Source organism: Vigna unguiculata, chromosome 2 (genome assembly GCF_004118075.2).
Source record: "Vigna unguiculata cultivar IT97K-499-35 chromosome 2, ASM411807v1, whole genome shotgun sequence".
NCBI classification, from domain to species: domain Eukaryota; kingdom Viridiplantae; phylum Streptophyta; class Magnoliopsida; order Fabales; family Fabaceae; genus Vigna; species Vigna unguiculata.
The window spans coordinates 29,183,757-29,205,324 of NC_040280.1; the positions used below are offsets into that span (position 1 = coordinate 29,183,757).

The following is a 21,568-nucleotide window of genomic DNA, read 5'->3' on the forward strand; positions in this document are numbered from 1 at the left end:
ATTTCATCTCTATATATTATTAACCTGAGTTTCTATTCTTAATCGTGAAGATACTTTCCCTCTTTTCTTTTTCTTCCCCTCTCGATGAACCATTCTTAAGTGTACCATTTTTATAAAATTTAAGTTAGCTACAATAATATTTTATTTTTAAATTAGTTACACATTTAAGTGAAAGTGATATTATTTATTTTAAACTGCACATGTTATCACTTATATTTATTTAAGATTATTGAGTCTGACAAAATATTTATGAATTATTAACAGAACTTTTAATGTTGTATAAAAAAACTAGTACATGTAAACCTTTATTATCTCCTTCTGAACTTTAACCATAGTTATCCATAAGCAATCTGGTCAAACTAAAACCCCTCTTAACTTTTATATCATTTGTTCACGCATCAGCATATTTAGTGAAAATAATATTTATTTTAGCAACATCTGAATCGAAAATTTAATTAAGACTGCAATATAATGATATGTAAATTAAAAACATATTTAATCTAGCCTTCGAATGAAAGTTAATTGATAATTTCATTAATATTTGAAAAATTTAACCATGGATTTATAGATGAAATTTTGAATTTTATATGTTATTTGGTGTATGTTTATTTCTTAGTCGTCATTATGATAACAAAATCAACTTGACGTCTTCTTTTGATTTGTATATCAAATATAAATATTATATTAAAAAGGAAAGTAAAACTTTATACTATCTCTCAGGTACAAAAATTGTATCTTATATTTATATATTTCATACTTTTGTGCTTATCCTATTAAACATTATCTATTTTAAAAAAATAGCATAAAAATTTTCTATTATTAAATATAAAAAGAGAACGAAAAATAGAGTAAATTTTTGTAAATGAAAAACTATTTGCACAAAATATTTTATAAGCTGCCTTGTTAAATTTTTTAACATCAAAAAATTAATTAATTCATAAATTAAAATTACTTTGTATATGAAATAATTTCAATTCGTAAAAATTTAAGTTATTTTTGTTAAAATAATTTTTGTTCAAAAATTGCTGAAATAGGTAACGTGTTTAAACTGTTTGTAGGTTTGTAAAAATTATTATGACAAATAACCTATTAACTATATTTTCAAGAGATCAGGTCAGGTCAAAGTTATTTGAAATTTGTTTAAAATTTATAAACATTACATATTATATTTATAATTAAAATATATTATTAAATACTTATTTATATATATATATATATATATATATATATATATTCAAAACCTAAAACTTATTTAACCGAATATACGAAATATTCCAAACTATTGAAATAAAAAATATAAAATCATCAAATTGCGAAAGCATGAGTGACAATAATTGAATACGATGTAACACACAGAAAAAACACTAATTTTATTTAGCAGACTTTAGTTTAGTGGTGCAAACCAACGTGGTAGTTTAAGAGACACATCCCAAAACCATGAAAACCACAAGAAAGAAATAATATCTAGTGTTAGGACCTACATGCCCTATTCTTATTATCCCTGTTGCTGATTAATCTAGCATATACGTACGGATATCCCTATAGATGACATGACATGTCATAAGAAATAATATATTATTTTACTTGCGTTATTTCTTAAATATATATAATCTTAAAATTGAATTTTTGATTATAAAACTACAGGATGTAGTCTACAGTCTGATATCCACTATTTTTAATTTATTATATATTTGATTTTTTTAATATTATTAGGTATTCAAAACGACGATCAAATATATATTCAAAACCTACAACTTTTTTTTGCGGTAAATTAAAAAAAATACTAACAAATTTTAATTTAATTTACATATAAAATAGTAATTTATTATTAATTCTTCAAAATTCTTGTTTGATTCTTATTAAAGTTCTTCGATCTGATGAGTATTGAAAGTTGTATGATAACAAATTAAAAGAAAAACCAAATTGGTTTATTAGTCTGCATTTATGTGAAACGAGTCAAACTTTTCATACAATGTTGAAAATACATGACAGGCTAGCTTGACCTGCATTTTGTGGGCCAAGTGAGTCAGGTCAGTCCATATTATCACCCTTACTAATGTTTTGTATAAATGTGGAAAGTCACTAACTCCCCCAAATTTTTCTAATCTTATTATATATATATATATATATATATATATATATATATATATATATATATATATATATATATATATATTATACATTATTATATTATTTATATTAAGTTTAAGAAAGTTTGTTACCATTTTATTTATATATATCACTCATTATAGATCTTTATTGTTTATAAAATAAAATAAAAAACTAATTTGATGGATATTTGTTAATTAAATGATTAGGATTTTTTCTTATACTTTCTCAATAGTCATTAAGAAAGTATGGGAGTCGAAAACAAAAAATATCGAGATAAATCAGAAAACGAAAATTGGAAGAATAGAGAGATTAATAATATATTATGACAATATTTCTCATGAATCAATATTAATATTTTATTATGATTTATATATCTTAAATTTATGATTTTTCTATGATATTTCTCCTAAATTAGTTTGAACCCTAATTATATATATATATATATATATATATATATATATATATATATATATATATATATATATATATATTTTAAATTAGTATAATCTTAATTATAAATTTTAAGAATTTTATGTTTTCAAATCCACATGCTACAATTTTTAAAATTTTATGGATATATGCATTACGAATCCATTATATACATATTTAAGGATAACCTTAAATTGGATTGAAGATTATAATAGGTTTGTTGTGTGCATGCAATAAATAAAAGAAAATCAGAGGTTGAAAAGTCCATAAGTGATGTGTGAAAATGGTTTAAGTAGATGAATTGAAAAGCTTTTTTTATTTAATTAGAAAAAAATAATTTATATATAAAAATTATAATTTAGCACTTCTAAAATTTTTGACTTGATTAAGCTGTCTGACTTGATTATTATGCAGTTCTTTCTTAGTTTAAAATAACTTATGTTAGTTATAGTTAACTATAAGATATACTAAATTGGACAATTCTATCAAATCAAACTAGCTTGACAAACAAAAAAATATCAAATGAAACATAATAATTATCTTACTAAATCCATCAATTTAAAATAAAATAATTTATTACAATTAACTAGTTTCTTTTACATGGATAGATGCTACCTCACAAATGTAAATGCAAGAAATATACTCACAAGACAGATAAAGAATAAAAGATAAATCTACTTTATCCAAAATCCTTGTCGAATGAGATTTTAGACATTTAAGTAAGAAATCGTATAATGAAAATTTTATTTATAATCCAACTTTTAATTGTAAAATAATAGAATATTATATTTTAATATCATTACTACTCTTAACTATTTTTTAAATAATTTCATAATTATTAATTTTAATTATTTAATTATATACGAGTACAGTTTACAAATAACTAGTAAAACATATATAACAAAAACTAGAATATTACATTCATGTTTTATTTAAATATATTACGAATCTTTTAAATTTATAATTTTATATTTTTTTTCTAGAACAAGAAACCAATGTCTTATTGAAAGACTCGATAAAAAAATATCTTGTTGAATTTTGTTATAGAATCTATTCATTTATCTAAAAAAAAAACTGTCTAAAAAAATTTACAGCTTAATTACACATGTTGTTTAAATTTAAAATATAATTTGATCCTTAATTTATTCTTACATTATAAAACATTATAAAACAGAACAGTTATTTTAAAGAACAGGACTCACTTATCGGATTATTTTAATCAATATTTTTTTGTTCACATTATTTAATCATTTCCACACACAAGTTAAGAAAATGTATTGATTTTTACGATTTTCTCCAAATTTTATTTTTTATCATGATTATTTTATTATTTCAGATTCAGATTTAAATGAAAAATATATATATATATATATATATATATATATATATATATTTTAAATTACAGCAATTAATATTATTTAAAGTTTAAGAAATATGTATTCATTATTATTATTATTATTCAACAACCTTCAAACTCAAATTAAACATAAATCATATATTTTTTTAAAACTATTAATTTAAACTTTACATTAAAGTTTATTAGTTATTATGGTCAAGCTAAAACATTCAATTGAAATTAAATATCGTTTTAGTTATATATATATATATATATAATTTTTTCAAAAAACATCATCACTATAATTTTTTTGTTATTCTTAAACAAAGTCGTGCTTTACGAAAAAAAACTTAAATGCCACGTTAATTTTTACATTTTAGTTCACTGAAAACTATAATAAAAGATAATTTATATAACTAAATGATCACAAATAAAAAACATTTTTCCCATAAGTTTATAAAAGTTATAAAATTAATTATTAATTAATAGTTAAGAAAAAAAAGATAAGGCCTGAGGTAATTAAATGGAACAAGTGACAACAAAGGGAACCGGGTTCAGTAAGCTATGGTAATTTCCTCGATTGGGCCATTCATACATTCATAGGTGGGGGACTAAGTCCGGGTCCAGGATGAAACCCGCGCAAACTCTGTGAGCACGACACGAGGTGCAAGGCCACTGTGTGTATTGCAGGAATCAAAATTAGGGTTCCAAACCGCATTGGAGAGAAAGAAGAAGAAGGGGAAGCAGAAGAAGGATGTGGCACGAGGCGAGAAGGTCGGAGAAGAAAGTCCACGACATGATGGACGCAGCTCGGAAGAGAGCACAGCGACGCGCCGTCTACCTCGCCAAGAGACGCGGCGATCCTCAGCAATCCATTCAACTCGTAGGCTTCCGCTGCCGAACCTACCGAGACGACGCTCTCTACCAAGCCACACAGGATCAGCAGGGCCTGTTCGTTTCTTTCACTCTTCTCTTTCAATACCTTGATCTTTATTCGATCACCGTTTCCAAAGCTTCTAATCGATTCAATTGTATTCTGTGATTAATTAATTTGCATAAGGTTGATGTGGTGATTTTTTGTATCTCAGGATACCTTGGAATGGGAAACAGGATGTATTGATTGACAGGTGCGAGCCTTTTCTTCTCTTACGTGTATTTCATTAATTAATTAATCACGCTTGCTTCATTGCATTGAATTTTATTAGTAGTGCTTCTTTTGATGTGAATCCTATGTGTGCATTTGCAGATTTGATGGCCGTGCTCTCCTTGATTTCATTCGCGATTCTAGTCATAGACGCGCTCCGGAAAAGTCTGAAGAAGAAGAAGAGTTAGAAGAGTTTGTTAATTTTGAGCGTTATCGGGATTTAGTAAAGCATCGCCGTAGAGGATGTCGGTACTTTTTTATTTCTCGACAATGTGTTTGATTCTCTTGTAATGATGACCTTTAATGTTTTTGTTACTATTATTGATTTTTCTTTGTCTTTTAATCTATTTCAATGATGTTCATTCATGATAAAGGAATAAGATACAAAAAGGTTTCCAGGCTGGTCTGATTTCTAGTTTTTGATTTTGAGGTTGAATTTACAAACTAGGTTTTTAATGTTAACAGTTACTGACGAGGAGGCTTTGCAACATGTAAATCAAGAGATGGAAGCCAAGGCTGCTGCCCCGTTTACATCAGACAGGTTGGATGATGTTCCTTTCATGCATATTCAACTATATTTTAGTCACTTGGCATCATGTATGCGACATACTAATTTTTAAGTTCCTAATCCTTAATGTTATATGTAAGCAATATCTGCTGAAAATATGTTGCTTGATTTATTTGTAGCTTTTTTACTGTGGACCTGATGTTTGTTTCTGTCTTTCTAGTTGGTGTCTTGGAATATTAGTTTTTATTTTTTATTTTTTATATTACTTATGCTATAATTTTTGTTCCATTTCTAAAACTGAACCTTAGCAATTAGTAATAACAACTGTATCCTTATATGATGTCAAGTTAGTATACTTCATAGCAGATGATCTTACTTTGTTTATGTATGTACACCTGTAGATCTAATTTACCACAGCCTTCTGCAAGTAAAGGATCCTACTCACAGGTTGGGTTTTCTTATGATGGGAATGGAAAAGAAGAAACCCATATTTCAGATGATGATGATAATGATAATGATAATGAGGAAGATGAAGATGATGATGATGATGAGGATTTTAATAGTGATGATAGCAATGATGAAGGAATGGAAATAATTGCTAAAGAATATGGGGTTAAAAGGTATGGTTGGCTTGTCTACATGGATAAGAAAGCAAAGGAGGAAGAGAAAAGGCAAAAGGAGTTGATCAAAGGTGACCCTGCAATTGTAAGTGCACAAGTTCACAGTAAGATGTTTTAGTTCTTCATATTTGTAGATGACCTTTTGGATGATGTTTTATGATGATATATTATAAATTTTGTAGAGGAAGCTAAGTCGTAAAGAAAGAAGGAAGGCTTCTCAGATTGAAAGGGAGAGAGAGAGAGAAGCCACACGGATATCAGGAACTCGTGTGCTGCATCATGACCCCTACCGGTAGACAAACTGATATTTCCATCCTTCAGATTGAGCGAAGAATATATGAAATTGTACTCCTACTAACAAATGGGATTGCTGATTATTCTTCCATGCTACTCATAATCTTGAACTCAATATATACATGCAGGGAATCAAGGCAAAGTCCAACATATGAAGCCTATTCTCGATCTAGAAGGTATGCCACCGGTTCTCCATTTCTATCTGAATGATGTCTGTACATATATCCATTTTCCCCATTACTCGTACTTATTGGAAAGGAACTTCTATTAAGTGTTTTTTGTCAATTTCTTTGTGCAGGTCAAGGTCCAGATCACGGTCCTACTCTCCATCGCACTCAAGGCGTTATTCACGTAGTAGTCATTCTGATGATATTCACCGAAGCAAACCAAGGACACCTAAAATAGAATACATAACTGAATTTGGGAGCTCTGGAGCAGCAGATGAACCCCGGCTTGAAGGATTTTCTCCACCACGATCTCCTACATCTCAAGTTGATATGTTAAACCGGTCGGAGCACTGGACCTTTAATTCTTGCCAAGATAGATTGGACAGTCTTTTCTCTGCGCAGCATATCTCCCATATTGTTGTCTGAGGCAATTTTTTGTGGTTTAGAATAGATCAGGACTAGGTTTGTTGGGGTAACTTCCAAGAGGAGAAGGGAGGAGGCTTCCTATTTGAATCTCATTGTTCCCTGAAATGAATTTTGCATAACTAACTCACCTGTGAGCTGCATGGAAATCTTGCAAGTATTTTATCTGATACCTCCACTGTTTTTGCAGGCCTTCATCTGGTTGCATACTGGAGGCATTGCATGTTGATCCTGCTTCCGGTGTATCAATTGATAAAGATAAGGGCACTAAAGTTGCGAAGCCATCAGTAAGGTATGCCATCACCCAACGGTGTACATGCAAATGGACATTTATATTGTAGATGGTTTTTGCAATTCCATCTTCTCTACTGAGCATGAAATTTTGTATCAAGTTTGGTCTGCGTCAGTTACACTGTCATCTTGTCAAAGACACAATAGAATTTTTTTATTTATTATTAATTTCTTTCAGCTTATTTTATCTGGTTTTAAAAATGGATATTTCACTTTTGTTAAAATGTAAATATTCTGAATATTTATTTATTTTTTTAATTGTTGCTCTCTTTTCCCCATCCACAGTGCTTCTTCAGCATTAGCAAAATTAAAGGCTGGTGGTTCTGGAGGTCCCTTAAAACAACAAGGGGAGAAGAAAGAAACTCCTCAAGAAAGACTTAAAAGAATCATGAACAGACAACTAAACAAACAAAGTATGTCTGCTTGCATAATTTATTTTATTTACAGATCAAAGAAGTCTTCTATATGCATTTCACTAATTCTTTTCAGGAGCAAGTATAGCAGTTTTTATGTGAATTTTGTATCGGTTTCTAATGTTAAAAATTGTTTGCCTGTGCAGTTAAGAAAGATACTGCTGCTGAACTAGCCAAGAAAAGGGAACAGGAACGGCAGAGGCAGGAAAAACTTGCAGAAACAAGCCGATTGAGTCGGTATAGACGGCACAGCCGCAGTCGCAGCAGGAGTTTAAGCCGTTCCCCTCCAAGGTATTTGAAACTCACTTTGCACATGTTAGATGCTTTTGTGCTGTTAATGGACTCACAGATAAAATAGTTTACCCCTGTATTTAATGGAATGGTCAGCCTGCAAGAATTTGGTCTAATTGCTTGAGTAACATCAGTTTTCACCTCTCCATTATATTTTAGACCAACTAGGCAACTTTTTGTGGTTTGAAGTCAAGGATGTTGTTTTTTATTGGATATAATATAAATTCTATAGCTACCTTCCTGCTCCTCCATCCCGATGTAATGTAATTCTTGTTATTTTCAGGTGTCAAGTTATCTTTTAGGTATTTCAAATCCGGTTGTAGCAAGTGTTGTCGCCAGTTCTAATCTATACTAATATTATATTTGTGCAAATTGATGTCGTGTCTTGACATTTAAGAACAATTTTTCGTGCCCAATATTGCTGTCTAATCTAAACTGCTCATCAGAATGACTTTCTTTCAATCAGAACTGTCTTTTGCCTTTCCTCGTTCACGGGAATTGCGTCCGTTCTGTAATACATCTTAGGACCTTGAATACTCAAGGGATCTGTAATTTGTTTGTAGCATTTAGGTAATATGTATTGATGGACTTTTAAGATTAGTAATTAGTGGAATTAGTACCCATCAGTAGAAATTTTATTTTCAGCAAATGGAGTTTTACTGCGTTTTCCTATTGGTTAGCTAATACTGAATGATATGAACACTTGCAGAAGGTACAGGCACAGTAGAAGTCCTAGTAGAAGCAGAGGTTCCAGAAGATATTATTCTAGCTCCCGATCCCGGTCCCCTTCTCGCACCCGTTCCCGCTCACGTTCTCGGTCTCCTTATTCTCGATCTCCTAGGTAGTGTTTTGTTTTTCATTTGCCTGTCCCGTGAAATTTATGCTAGATCTTCTAAATCATGAAAGACTGACTTAGAAGATGAAATTTCAGGATAAGAAACAGATCAAGGCACTGAGGCAAAGCTGTGTGCGTGTAGAAAGGCTGACGAAGTTTGTGTTCATTTGTTTATAGTATGGATATTATTAATATATGGCGTAAAACTCTCTTGGTTGAGTTGTGTTGAAGCAGCAGCGGTATGCTACCTTTCTGAACATGTCATTTCAGTATTTGCTAATGTATATCGAATAATTTGTTATCACGAATCTCGTATCAGGTGCATATTTATTGAATCAAATTGTACAACGTAGGTTCCTTGAAAGAAAAAAAAGAATGATTTTAACTATAATGTAAGTTAGAAACCCTTTCAAACCTTGAAACAGATATTTTCCTATTATCACATAGAAAGAATTCAGGAAATTCTGCTTCTTAACTATGGTTAATTTTTGTTTGGTTAAAAGATATGATTAATAATATTTATTTAGGTTTTCTGAAAATCAGGCAAGTATTTTATTTTTATTACAATATTATTTTATTGTTGCATTAAATCATTTAATAAGATTAGTGATTTTTTATTGAAGTTTTATTTTAACTTATGGAACTTAAATATTTGGTGAAAATTAAGGCTAATTCATTTTTGATAAACAGTTTAATGGAAATGTAATCATTTAGAAAGAAAATCAGACATGAAAGTTTTACTTTTTTTATCTCCAAAAGTTTTAGTATATATATATATATATATATATATATATGATTGAGGGAAACTTCAAAAATATGTTGAGTATGGGTAAACTTGGGGCATTGATAGCAACTGAGCCCAGTACCACGAATATTGGACTTAGTGCCGTTGGTTGTCCAAAACCTTGAACTAGTTTTAATTTTCTTAGGCAAAATATCCGATATCCTCCGTTACTCTACATAGCGAAAACTAATTTTTACTATACTAAAAATTATATTATTTTCAAAAATATATAACTTTTTAAGAATAATAATAAAACAATAAAGTTTAAAATATATATAATTTTGTATGAATTCTATTAAAAATTATGTAGTGATTATTTTAAAAAAAGTCTCTAATTATTTTGAAATAGAAAAAAAAATGTTTAACTATTTATTTTATTAAATAAATAAATACATTTTTATTTAGTAATTTAAAAAAAAAAATTAAAAGATGTATGTATATCTATATATAATAACATAGATAACTATTTGTTTATTATAGAATTCATTTATTTTATTAAATAAATAAATACATTTTTATTTATTAATTTAAAAAATAAATAAATTAAAAGATGTATGTATATTTATATATATAATAACATAGATAAATATTTGTTTATTATAGAACTCATACCGTTACCAGCTGAGCTGATGAACATTATTACGCATAAGATATCGTCCTCCTGTATAATTAAATTAAATGTTATTCTGGTGAAGTATTTTGTTTTTCTCAAGATAAGGCTAAACTCTAAATAGTTCATTCTGTTTGAATAATTATTGCTTATTCCTAATTTGATTTAACGTGATGACGTGAATCGTTAATGTGCTATGATTTAATGGAAAGTATCACGCAATGGGAATGTATATTCTTTTATGGTATTGAACTAATATAAAAGTAGTTATATTTATAGATAGAAAATTGCTTTTCGGTAAAGTTACTATCAATATTTTTATACATTAAATTTCTAATTGTTAAGTCAAGTGTTCTTGTTGACTAAATTAAAATTACAATTTTTTTTATAAATAAATTTCATCAAACAACTTTTTACCAATTCATCTTATTGATTATTAGCTATATTGATTAGTTAGTCTCACTGACTTTCTCGTATGTAACGAGGCAATAGGTTTTTAACATTATATCGATTACCACAATTTGAAAAAAAAAATTATAACTATTAAAAAAATACAATAATTCCTTTAAGGGTTACTCTATTTATAAATGCATTCTATATTATACTACAACACAGAAATTTAAACAACTTACGAAATGTCTAAAATAGATTTTGGGAGTATCTAATTCATCACAGGTTTTGAAATAACCATAAAATATGTTTCTATTAATTTCAGACAGGTGAATCTAGAAGATCTTATATGACACGCCCCGTCAAGAATGTTTGTCCACAGATCTAAAATGCACCACTATATAACAATTGAAAAATATATCTCTTTCACAACAATGAACTATATGTAAGGTAACAACGAAACATTAACAACAAAATGAAGAAACTGAGGAGGAATTGAGACAGTGTAGAGAAAAAATAAAGTATCATTACTTTTAATATTTTTTTGTTAAAATTATTTTTGTGTTTCTTTATTGTATTGGGTGATTGTAAATATAATAAAGGTAAAAGAAGAATTAGATCTGAATGTATCCTTTCACAGTCACAAAGCAAAGCCCCAAAAGAAGTGTAAGGAGGATATATGAAGAAAACTTGTAGACATTTTTCAACATTAAAGCACCTTGCTTAACAAAGGAAAGTTTTTGATGTGTTTATAAGAGATATTTTAGATTTATTAAAAGAAGAAAAGAGAACATCAGGCCTATAAAATTATTATAAATTACATTTCAAAAAAAATATGATACTAAATTAATCTTTCAATTATTATGTTGTCATACGTTTAACTCTTTAATGACTTCAACATTAAATTATTTCGTAAAAAAAAAATTCATTATCAATTTAATCCTAGTAAAACTTCACAATTTTACTTTTGGAATTACAAAGATAGTGACAGATTAAATCCGTAACAGTAGCAGAGATTACTTTGATGATACATGAAATCTTGACCACTTTGTTTGATCAAAGATTTTTTCGGGTTACAAGTCACTTTCAAAAGTAAAAAAAGAAAGAGAGTAAAAAATATTGTTTAGATGGATAAGAATAAAAATAATTTTCCCCCAAAATATTAGTTACATTTAAAAGTCAAAATAAAGAAATTGAATGTAATGAAGCACATTTTTCCCCTTGAGTTGAAAAGAGTGATTGAATGTTGACAAATGGGAAAGAGAAATTTGTACCCATGGACCCATTCCTTAAAGTCTCTTTTTCTTCCTCCGTTTGGTTTAATATTAAAATGAGTGAGGAAGTGCCATTTTCTTCTGTTTTCAATTCTCCACATTTCTCTCATTTGTAATTGATCCTGATCAAGTCAACTGTAGTGGACTATTTTTCTCATATTTTCTTAAAATAAACACATCGAAGATTTAAGTTCTTCAGAAATTAATTTTGTGATTAAAGTTTTTAATGAGTTAACGTAATACTATGAATATATAAAATTCTGCGACGTCCAATAATTTTGCACTTTCTGCTGTGGAACATATCATTACATATATGAATTTCACATGACATCAATTCCCATGAGAATATCATGTGGGTATTCAGTATTAATTTATTTCTTCACGGTCTTTAAATTAGTAGGTGTAACCAAATGTTTCAAATACTTACAAATGTTTGAAAGAAGCAGATCTTGTTGAGAAATTTACGTAACAGAGTTCATTCCCAATTGTGTATTTCTCGACAGTTCTCAAAAGCAAAACACAGGAACCTCCCAATCAAAGTCATGAGATTTCCATGACTTAGCTTTTTTCGGTGCCACTGCCATTATCCATAGTTATCGGTTACTATAAGGAATTGCATCAGCAAACATATTGTGAGTTAACATCTTGTCAGTTTTATTAAGCACTTGTTTTCTAATTGAAACTATAAGTTAGGTTTAAAGTTCAAATCTCCTCTCAAATATGAATTTCTTGTGTATTAAAGTTATTCAAAACTTGTATTAACGAGATTTATTGTTTGATAGACCTATTATGTTATCGACTGTCAGATCATACTAATGTCTCGTCACAAGGAGTGTATGGAAGATTTCACGTTTATACTATATTCAAACCTTCTATTTACAAATCAATTATGTAAGATTCAATTGAAGTTAAAACTTCTTAAGATGAAAAGTTAAATTAGTCGGTTGAGTGGTTGAAGTCCTGGACAATTTGGATGACAATTGCGCATCATCTTTTCTGATATTTTAGTTTGTGGTATCTGCAAACTGTTGCAAAGAATAATTGTACAATGAAATCATTGGATTATTTACTACAAACCTTTGGTTGGATTAAGAAAATGTTTATCATCGAATTGAGTCGGATTTGGTCTTGTCTTCCCCTCCTCGTTTTGTTGGATGATGTAGTATAAGTTGATGGTTGGGTAAAACTGACGATGACAGTTAACAGTATCTGATGAAAACCAATTGCACATTAAATTAGTGGCAACTTTATGTCAGTGTCCACTGTCCAAGATAAGCCGAGACTTCTTATTTCTCCATTGAATTATGGATGTTCATTGTGTCATGCCATCCAAACAAAAGCTCATGTAATTTGCTTTTGACCAAATTTACCTGCGATAAGGATATATAGGAACTGATTGCAGGTGAAAGAAAATAAAACTGTGGCAGAGATTGAAGATTGAAGCAGACTAAAGAAAATGCAAGGTGGGATAGGGATATGAAAGCCACAAAACTAAAAAAGCAGTGCTTTTGCAACAGTTTGAAACTGCCAAGATGATAATCATTTGAGTTTAGGCACGCACTGTTATAGGATCAGTAATTAGAGAGATGACATAATGAAAAAATCGATGATATAAATATGAGATACGTGATGATAAGATAAAAAGTGTATTGTTTATTCAAAAATTTTCACGCAAGCTTCTAGCTTTCCGATAACCCTTTATGTTGTGTGCGTGGACCAAGCTGTGATATTATTTGTTAGCATAAAAAAGGCAAGTGGGGATGCATGCAATTGAGTAAACTGGTTCCATTCTACCTCTACCGTGAATAGTTGTATTGTAGGGCAAGGAAAAGGAAGTCTAAGATATTTGTTTATATATGGAAATACTAATGAGTTACCGAAAGCTATTGCAATTTGTTGCTATGGCTACTTTCTTTTTCTTTGTCCTTCGCATCTCTCGAGCATTTCTTGAACCACACGGGATTTTCCAGTATCTCATCCATCCATCCATCCATCTTAAAGCTATGCCATCAAACTCACGTCTAAAACCTCACTTTATTCTGTCCTTTTCACGCCCCACGCCTCTTACCCTTTAACCTTCTATTCTCGCCTTTACTTAATACCTTTTTTTCACAGACAACACTTTCCAATATATAACACTATCTTTACTCTCACACGAGGGCTCACAAATCTTGTTTAAAACACAATCTAATCTTAGCAACTATGGCTACACACCTACCTAGCTAACACTTCTCTTGGACAAGGAGAAAGCCTTAACTAAAAGAAACCTATATTGCATCTTTAGCCACTTTTCTTTCCTTTTTTTTTTCTTTACTTGAAATGATTAAACCTTTTTGTGGATTATATGAAATATATATATATATATATATATATATATATATATATATATATATATATATATATATGTACCTGAAACAGCTAATCACAATCCACTAATTATATGTTTTCAAAAACTTTATATTCTTTCAGACCCTTAACTAGCTTGACCCTGTTAATTAACATAAAATAGGTTAAGATTTATATAAGTGAAGCACATGGCGTGACGTATCTTTTCTTGGACGGCTTAATTAATCTATATTTGGTGTCCCAATTGGTACATATGTGTGTTTTTATATATATTCTGATATACTGTTCAATAATACTGAAGAAAAAGTAGGTAAAGGCTCTTACCCTACACATTATATTCTCTTTTATTAGGCATGCACTCACATCTGATGAATCTCCTATCATCACATGCTTGTACTCTAAAACTAATAAATATATTACACTGTATAAGTGTGTATCAAATAGAAACTACATTTTCCATGCTTTATCTGTTTCGAGAAAGATAGAGTCATTTCGATGGATGCATATATCTCAATTATTTGGTCTATGTTCTAACCCTTGTTTCAAATTACCTTCACTCTAATACTAGTGCACCTTTACATCATTCTTGCGTCATTTTGGTTTTTCTGTGAGTGTGATATAAGAGGTGAGAAATCCTCGCTCGATCATTTTGATTGATAATTGCAGTAAGCAGAACCTAGTTTCATTCTCATCATTTCCCTTCACCAGCAGAACCTAGTTTTTAATATCCATCCACCAACTTTGTTGAAAACATTTACTTTAACCACAGTAATTTCTTTAGTTCAGAGAATTTTTTTAATAGTTTAGGTGATGCATTATACATAAGATAAATGTATATTTTAATATATAAATTTACATTTCAAAAGTTTTAGCTTTTGTCTCAATATTATGGGACTAAAACTACTTTACACATAGAAATTGAAAAAAATTGCATTTCGTACATAAATAAAGTATAACACCTTTGCTCTCAAGTACCAGCTTTGTCACTGTGACGTAGCAGTACTAAAGTAGTTGTGAATTACAGTGAAAATGTCATCAGTTTTTTTTTTTTTTTCTTTCTCAATTCACCGTTCGTTCAGATGACAAGCCGACAGATGTTAACTCCAACTTTTTGTCTCCAAATCACATTACTTACCACTTTGTTTCTTGTTTCTTCTTTTTTCAATAGAACTTTGCTTAATGGTAAACAAAATGGACATAGAAAGAAGGATTAGTGGTATATATGTATGAAAACAAATTCTCTTGACCCACCAACGTGGTTAGACTCAGACGTGAAGAACAGAGACAATAGAAAACGAGAGCGGAACACAGATTTTGGAATGTTACTGAGAAATTGGTTGTCATTTGTTGACAAATCAGTGATTAAGAAACAAAATGTTGGGAGTTGTTGGTTAATTTGAGAAAGACAAAGAAACAATATAGGCCACAACCCCCACCCTCCATTTGGTACATGCATGGACCCCTACGTTGTTCTTTGTGCCCACCAAATCCACTTTCACGAGAAGATTTCATCTTTCTCACGACAGGTGTGGAGAATCTCCAAATGCTTCCTCACTCACTCAACCACAAATCTTAGACCTTTTTCCTTCTACATTTTCTTCTTTTGTAGCTTACGATAAGGTCAGTGATCATGCTAACTGGTCCATGCCTTCCTCAAAAGTCTTAACCCTCCCATCTATTCCTAATCTTTGTGGCTACGGTTCCATTCCATTCCCTGCTAAATCAAACCTTGCATTGTTGGCCAAGAACAAAAATTTTGATATTATTTTTTGAAAGTTGCACATGGATCGTCGTCATCCACAAATTAAGAACAGTTATGCATAATATATATATAGTACTAAAGGCTGTGAAAGTGTTGCTCTCAAGAAAAGTACAATGAGGAAGCAAAAACAGCACGGTGGTTCCCAAAGGTGGAGGCTTTTCTTTTAAAAGCAAGTGTGAAAAATGGGCCATGAAAACCCCCAAAAGTCCAACAAACTCAGATTCTTCACAATAGGATATGAGGAGAATGAGTGGCCTTCAAGTTGCTTCCAAACTAAGACGCTTTCAAGTGGGTTCGGGTTTTGCTTATTACACTGCCCTTTATTTTATATGTTATAGTAAATAATACAATATCAATAACAATTTTATGTATATTTTTTTTTTCTTTTTAAATCATCAACAAATATTCGTTTTTCAAATGTGAAAACATTAATTAATTCCGGACTATATATTTATATAGTCATACCTTAATGGTCAAAATTAAAAATTAGTTGACTATTGAAACAAAACTCGATTATCTATGTCTATGTCTTTTATATCTCGTTAAGAGAGTGGTTTTAGTTGATGTTTTTCAATAACTGTCATGATATAAAATCCCAAGATATTTGAACATTGAACCAATTTTGGTACAAACGGGTAAAAAAGCATTCAGTAACAATGTGCATGTTATTTAATAAGTAACACAAAGTCGTTGACCCAACATCACCTTTACCAACGAACGATCATGTAACATATGAAACCAGTTTTTTTCTTTCATGGGAATGGTCCAACTTCACATGACAGTTGTTTTGTTTTACCTTACTTAATTTCCTCTCTTTGCGCCAATATCTTTGGTGGAATATGAGTGAATCGGTCACGTGCTGAGGCTCAGAAAGTGACCGTTAGTGTGCAATTTGGCATCTTATTTAAATCAAAACAAACAGCTATGAACACAATTCTTCACACAAAATCTATTTATTTAGGGCACTGCACGCACATAGTAAGAAAAAGTAGAAGAAGGGGATAACTTTATCCAAATCTCCATTCACCTTTTGCAGTTGAGGTTTAAGTCCAAAATAAAACCAGAAAAAAAAAAAAATAACAGGATGCATGTGCATTTTTCTGTTCTTTCTCTCTTTCTTCGCTCAAACGTCGCAACATGTCTTAATAAATGCATCTTCCTTCATTTCTCGACACGTAACTGTGTTTGACCAAAGGTTGTTGTTTTCTCATCGTTGATGATGATCCCTTAAACAAAACAATTAGTAGAAGCATTCTTTTTTTTTTTTCCTTTTCTTATTTGACACAAAACTTGGGTGTCGCGTGGGAAAAACATTTGGGGCGGCCATAATCAAAGTTTTCACAAATGCTTGTAGGATGCCATCATGTGCTTGCATCCAATGCTACAGAGAGACGTTAAGAAAAAAATAACAAAAGGAAAATATCAGTGCCGGCTTTTTTATTACAAGGCGGTGCCAAAACTAGATAAATTCATCACTTTTTTCTATTTTGATAGCAATTTTCTAGGATTCCCCAAACTTTTTGGGTACTACTTGGACAAACAAAACCTACCAGTTACGCGGTCCATTCTTTTTGCAAGTTTGACAATGTAGTTCCACTAAACTCCACATACTAAGCCCTCTGGTATATTATTCAACAAACATGAATGTAATAATTTAAAGTGCTTTAGATTGTTGTTGTTGAATTAAAAATGACATCGAAACAACGTAATTAGTTTAACTAAGTTTTTTGTCTAAAATTTTGGAAGGGGAGGTGATTTAATAGGTTATGAAGACTTTGAAGATAAAAAAAAAGTAGGTCCACGTGAATGCACCAACCAACCCCATCCTCTTGTAGAGTTAGTGAGTGTGTGATAGTTATGGTTGAGGTTACTATTCTCCCTAACCTCCAAATCCAAATACAATGTCACCTTTTAGGATGAACCATCACATTAATGGCGAGGCTGCGTGATGCTAACTTCTCACCGATGCTTTTAAATCGGTGAACTTCTTGGAAACAGTACTAGACGCAGCTACCTTCTCACCTTAACCAACACTTTACTTCTTTTATATGCCAAATTATTAATTACATTTTCAATATTTCTAAAATAAAAAAATATAAAGAAGAGTTAACTATTTAGGAATAGTTGGATCACTTGGTTTATCAATATATAGATACTTTTATAAATAATTAATCCAAAGTTTAAATCTATAGATTTTTCCAAGACATACATAAAAAAGTTTTAATAACAATAAAACTCAATCAAATCCATATAAGATATTTGAGAGTATCTCTAACTTTAAAATATTGAATTTTATGAAATTTTTACTTTATAAAATATTTAACTTTCTAGTTTTTATTTAATGCTAAACTTAAACTTATTTACAACAAATTATAATTTAAAACCATAAAATAAAGAGAAGTGAATTTCTAACGGAGGCTTCGATTGCAAAATAGATAGAAAAAAAGATAAAGTGACAGTAACGTAGTGAGGAAACAGAGCATAAGGATTTAAAAGTAGTCAATCTCCGTAACATAACTAAAATATTTGTTTACTAAATTACAAGGAATTAAGTATAACTTATGTTTGACTTAAAGGAGGCTGAACTTCAATCTGAGAATGGTTATTGATAAATTATAGGTTTGTTTATTAACTTGGATGGAGGCAGAGGAAAAACATGGCAATATTTGAACAGGAAAATAGTAGTGGTAGCATATGGGAGTTAACAACGCCAAACATAGTAGTTTCATCATCATCATGTGTAAAACAGATATTGGTACTTGGGATGGGAGGCCACTTAAATGCAGAATTAACCATGCCCTCTGTTTAAGAGACACCTCCTCGTTAACCTAATTCTTAATCACTAATCATTAGTTGGATATTACTTTTTCTTCGAACATGGCGGAAAGAAAAAAAAGATTAGAAGCAAGAAATGAAAGTAAGAAAAAAAAAAGGAAAGAGAAGAGATTAACGTTAGAGTACAACACACCAATGTGCCATGATGATTGTGTGCTTAGCTTTAAGATCCCCCGCCAAACATAAACATGATTGCTAGTGGGCCAAACATTAGTCATGCATGCTTACTACTAATAATAATTAAAATCACAACTTAACCATCCCATACAAAAAACCTAACAGTGAAAACAATGATACCAAATCTCTTTATCTTCATCACTGAAAAAACTAGCTCAAGAAGATTAAGGGATTACCATTGGCAATAATAATAATAATAAAAAGTACAGTCACTCACAGGTGTTTCCTGAATGAACCGTTGCTCAACAGCTATTATTCATATCACGCCTTGCAATTTGGAATTTCCTATTTACCATTTACGACAAAACATGGGTTATGAGAAAGAAAAAGGAAAGAGAGAAAAGAAATCTGAAAGTGGGGTCCACCGTTTTGGTGCTATAAATTGAAGAAGCATGGAAGTTGAAGTCCTCTGTGTGGAAAGGCACCAAAGAGAGAGAGAAAGAGAAACACACTAATTATCACTACACTTCGATATAACCGCAATGGTGGACGTCGACCGGAGGATCACCGGTCTAAATCCGGCTCACGTAGCCGGTTTACGCCGTTTGTCGGCTCGAGCAGCGGCGGCTTCATCTGTCCCGGTCCGTAACGGTGTCGTTTCATTCGCTTCCTTGGCAGATAAAGTCATAAACCACCTTCGGGACTCGAGCATACACGTGCAGCATGGTCTCTCCGATGCGGAGTTCGCACGTGCCGAGGCAGAGTTCGGGTTCGTCTTCCCTCCGGACCTCCGCGCCGTCCTGGCTGCGGGGCTTCCCGTAGGTCCGGGATTCCCGGACTGGCGCTCCGGCGGCGCGCGGCTGCATCTGCGCGCTTCGCTGGACCTCCCGATCGCGGCGATTTCATTCCAGATCGCAAGGAATGCCGTGTGGTCGAAGTCATGGGGTCCGAGGCCATGCGAGCCGGAGAAGGCGCTGCGAGTGGCGCGGAACGCGCTGAAGAGAGCGCCGCTGTTGATTCCTATCTTCAACCATTGCTACATTCCGTCCAATCCCTCCCTCGCTGGAAACCCCATCTTCTTCGTCGACGAGAACAGAATCTTCTGCTGCGGCTTGGATCTCTCCGATTTCTTCGACCGCGAGTCGCTCTTCCGGAGCTCCGAAGCGGATCCTATACTTCTGAAGAAGCAGCGATCCGTAAGCGAGAAATCAACCGGTGTTTCTGTTTCAGCGGGTTTCTCGCGGCGGAGCCTTGACGCCTCCGGCGGGAGGACACCGCGGTGGGTGGAGTTCTGGACTGACGCCGCCACGGATAAGCGGAGGAGAAACTCTTCGTCGTCTTCGTTGTCGTTATCGGCGTCTTCGTCACCAGAGAGGTTTTTCGAGATGCCGCGGAGTAAGGTTCCGGGTTGGGTGGAAGAATATATAGGACAAATCGGGTCTGTCTTGAAAGCGGGTGGGTGGAGCGAATCAGATATAAATGAAATGGTTGAGGTTTCGGCTTCTGGATTCTTCGAGGGAGAGATGGTGGTGTTGGATAATCAAGCTCTGTTGGATGCTCTGCTTCTGAAAGCGGATAGATTTTCGGATTCGCTCCGAAAAGCGGGGTGGAGCTCCGAAGAGGTTTCGGAAGCTTTGGGATTCGATTTCCGACCAGAGAAGGAGCGGAAACCGGCTAAGAAACTGTCACCTCAACTCGCGGAGAAGATTGAGAAACTGGCTCAGTCGGTTTCCCGGTCAAGACTAAATACCTGGGAGAGGGAAACCCGATGAATGAGTGAATTCACACTACACTTTTTATTTTTTATTTTTACGGGCTTGCTTTTCCCTCTTTTGGGTTAAAAACGACGAAGAGTTGGGAAAACGCGTTGTACTATGCACAAAATAGATCAAAGAGGTTTAACATTACACAAGTTGATGATCATCTTTTCCTTTTTTTTATATAAATATATGTATAAGTTGAAAATAAATGTTGAAGGCTAAGAAGTGTAATGAATATCTTGAATTTTGTTTCGAAATGAGCACCACGGAGGGTGCACGTGTGAATCTGCACTCACCACACTTGTACGTATTCTGTTGTATGGTTGTTTATTTGAATTGAAAGGTGTGCCTCCCTCCAATCAGATGAACTTGCTCTCATATGGCAACCATTCAAAATCAAACTCCCACTTTTTCATCCTTTTCACTATAATTTTCAACTTCAATGTCATTCACAGAGATACGCCAAAATTTTCCCTTCTTTTTTACTGAAGCTCGATTTCCTTGGAATCTGGAAAAGGATATGCATGCAATGTATGTATGGGTTTGCACGCTCAAAATACTGACACAAAAAAAAAAAGTATACAACATAATACACAGAAACTTTGGCATGGTCATTTGTTATGTTATACCACACACCGTCATATTCAGAGAAGGAAATTAAGTAGTATCACTATTCAGTCAAATTATCTTAAAATCTTAGCTTTTATGGCAAACATTTTAATCTCAAAAATGGTTATGGATTTTGTTGGCTTCCCAATAATAATCAAATTCCGTAAGAATGAAAAAAGAAAACACACTATTATATTGAATGAAATTAATATCATACA

The 21,568-nt window shown here is 31.8% G+C and overlaps 2 protein-coding genes across 2 annotated transcripts; both read left to right on the forward strand.

The window, feature by feature from the left end:
- Positions 1-4,462: 4,462 nt before the first annotated feature.
- Positions 4,463-9,198, forward strand: LOC114173587 (CLK4-associating serine/arginine rich protein). Its single transcript, XM_028058075.1, has 13 exons — positions 4,463-4,828; positions 4,966-5,004; positions 5,124-5,266; positions 5,487-5,562; positions 5,931-6,234; positions 6,332-6,441; positions 6,572-6,619; positions 6,742-6,951; positions 7,224-7,325; positions 7,610-7,737; positions 7,884-8,028; positions 8,738-8,869; positions 8,960-9,198. Exons 1-13 carry the CDS (start codon positions 4,632-4,634, stop codon positions 8,982-8,984), a joined length of 1,659 nt encoding a protein of 552 aa, XP_027913876.1. The 5' UTR covers positions 4,463-4,631; the 3' UTR covers positions 8,985-9,198.
- Positions 9,199-19,400: 10,202 nt separating this feature from the next.
- On the forward strand, positions 19,401-20,998 carry LOC114166873. The gene has a single exon (XM_028051751.1). The coding sequence runs from the start codon at positions 19,524-19,526 to the stop codon at positions 20,751-20,753; it is 1,230 nt and encodes a 409-aa protein (XP_027907552.1). The 5' UTR covers positions 19,401-19,523; the 3' UTR covers positions 20,754-20,998.
- Positions 20,999-21,568: the final 570 nt, after the last annotated feature.

Bases quoted from the DNA above. Each gene is read 5' to 3' on its own strand.
- LOC114173587 (XM_028058075.1), top strand. From the start codon at position 4,632: ATGTGGCACGAGGCGAGAAGGTCGGAGAAGAAAGTCCACGACATGATG. The intron at 5,267-5,486 runs GTCGGTACTTTT...TAATGTTAACAG, and splicing joins AAAGCATCGCCGTAGAGGAT to TTACTGACGAGGAGGCTTTG. The intron at 7,738-7,883 runs GTATGTCTGCTT...TTGCCTGTGCAG, and splicing joins CAGACAACTAAACAAACAAA to TTAAGAAAGATACTGCTGCT.
- LOC114166873 (XM_028051751.1), top strand. From the start codon at position 19,524: ATGGTGGACGTCGACCGGAGGATCACCGGTCTAAATCCGGCTCACGTA.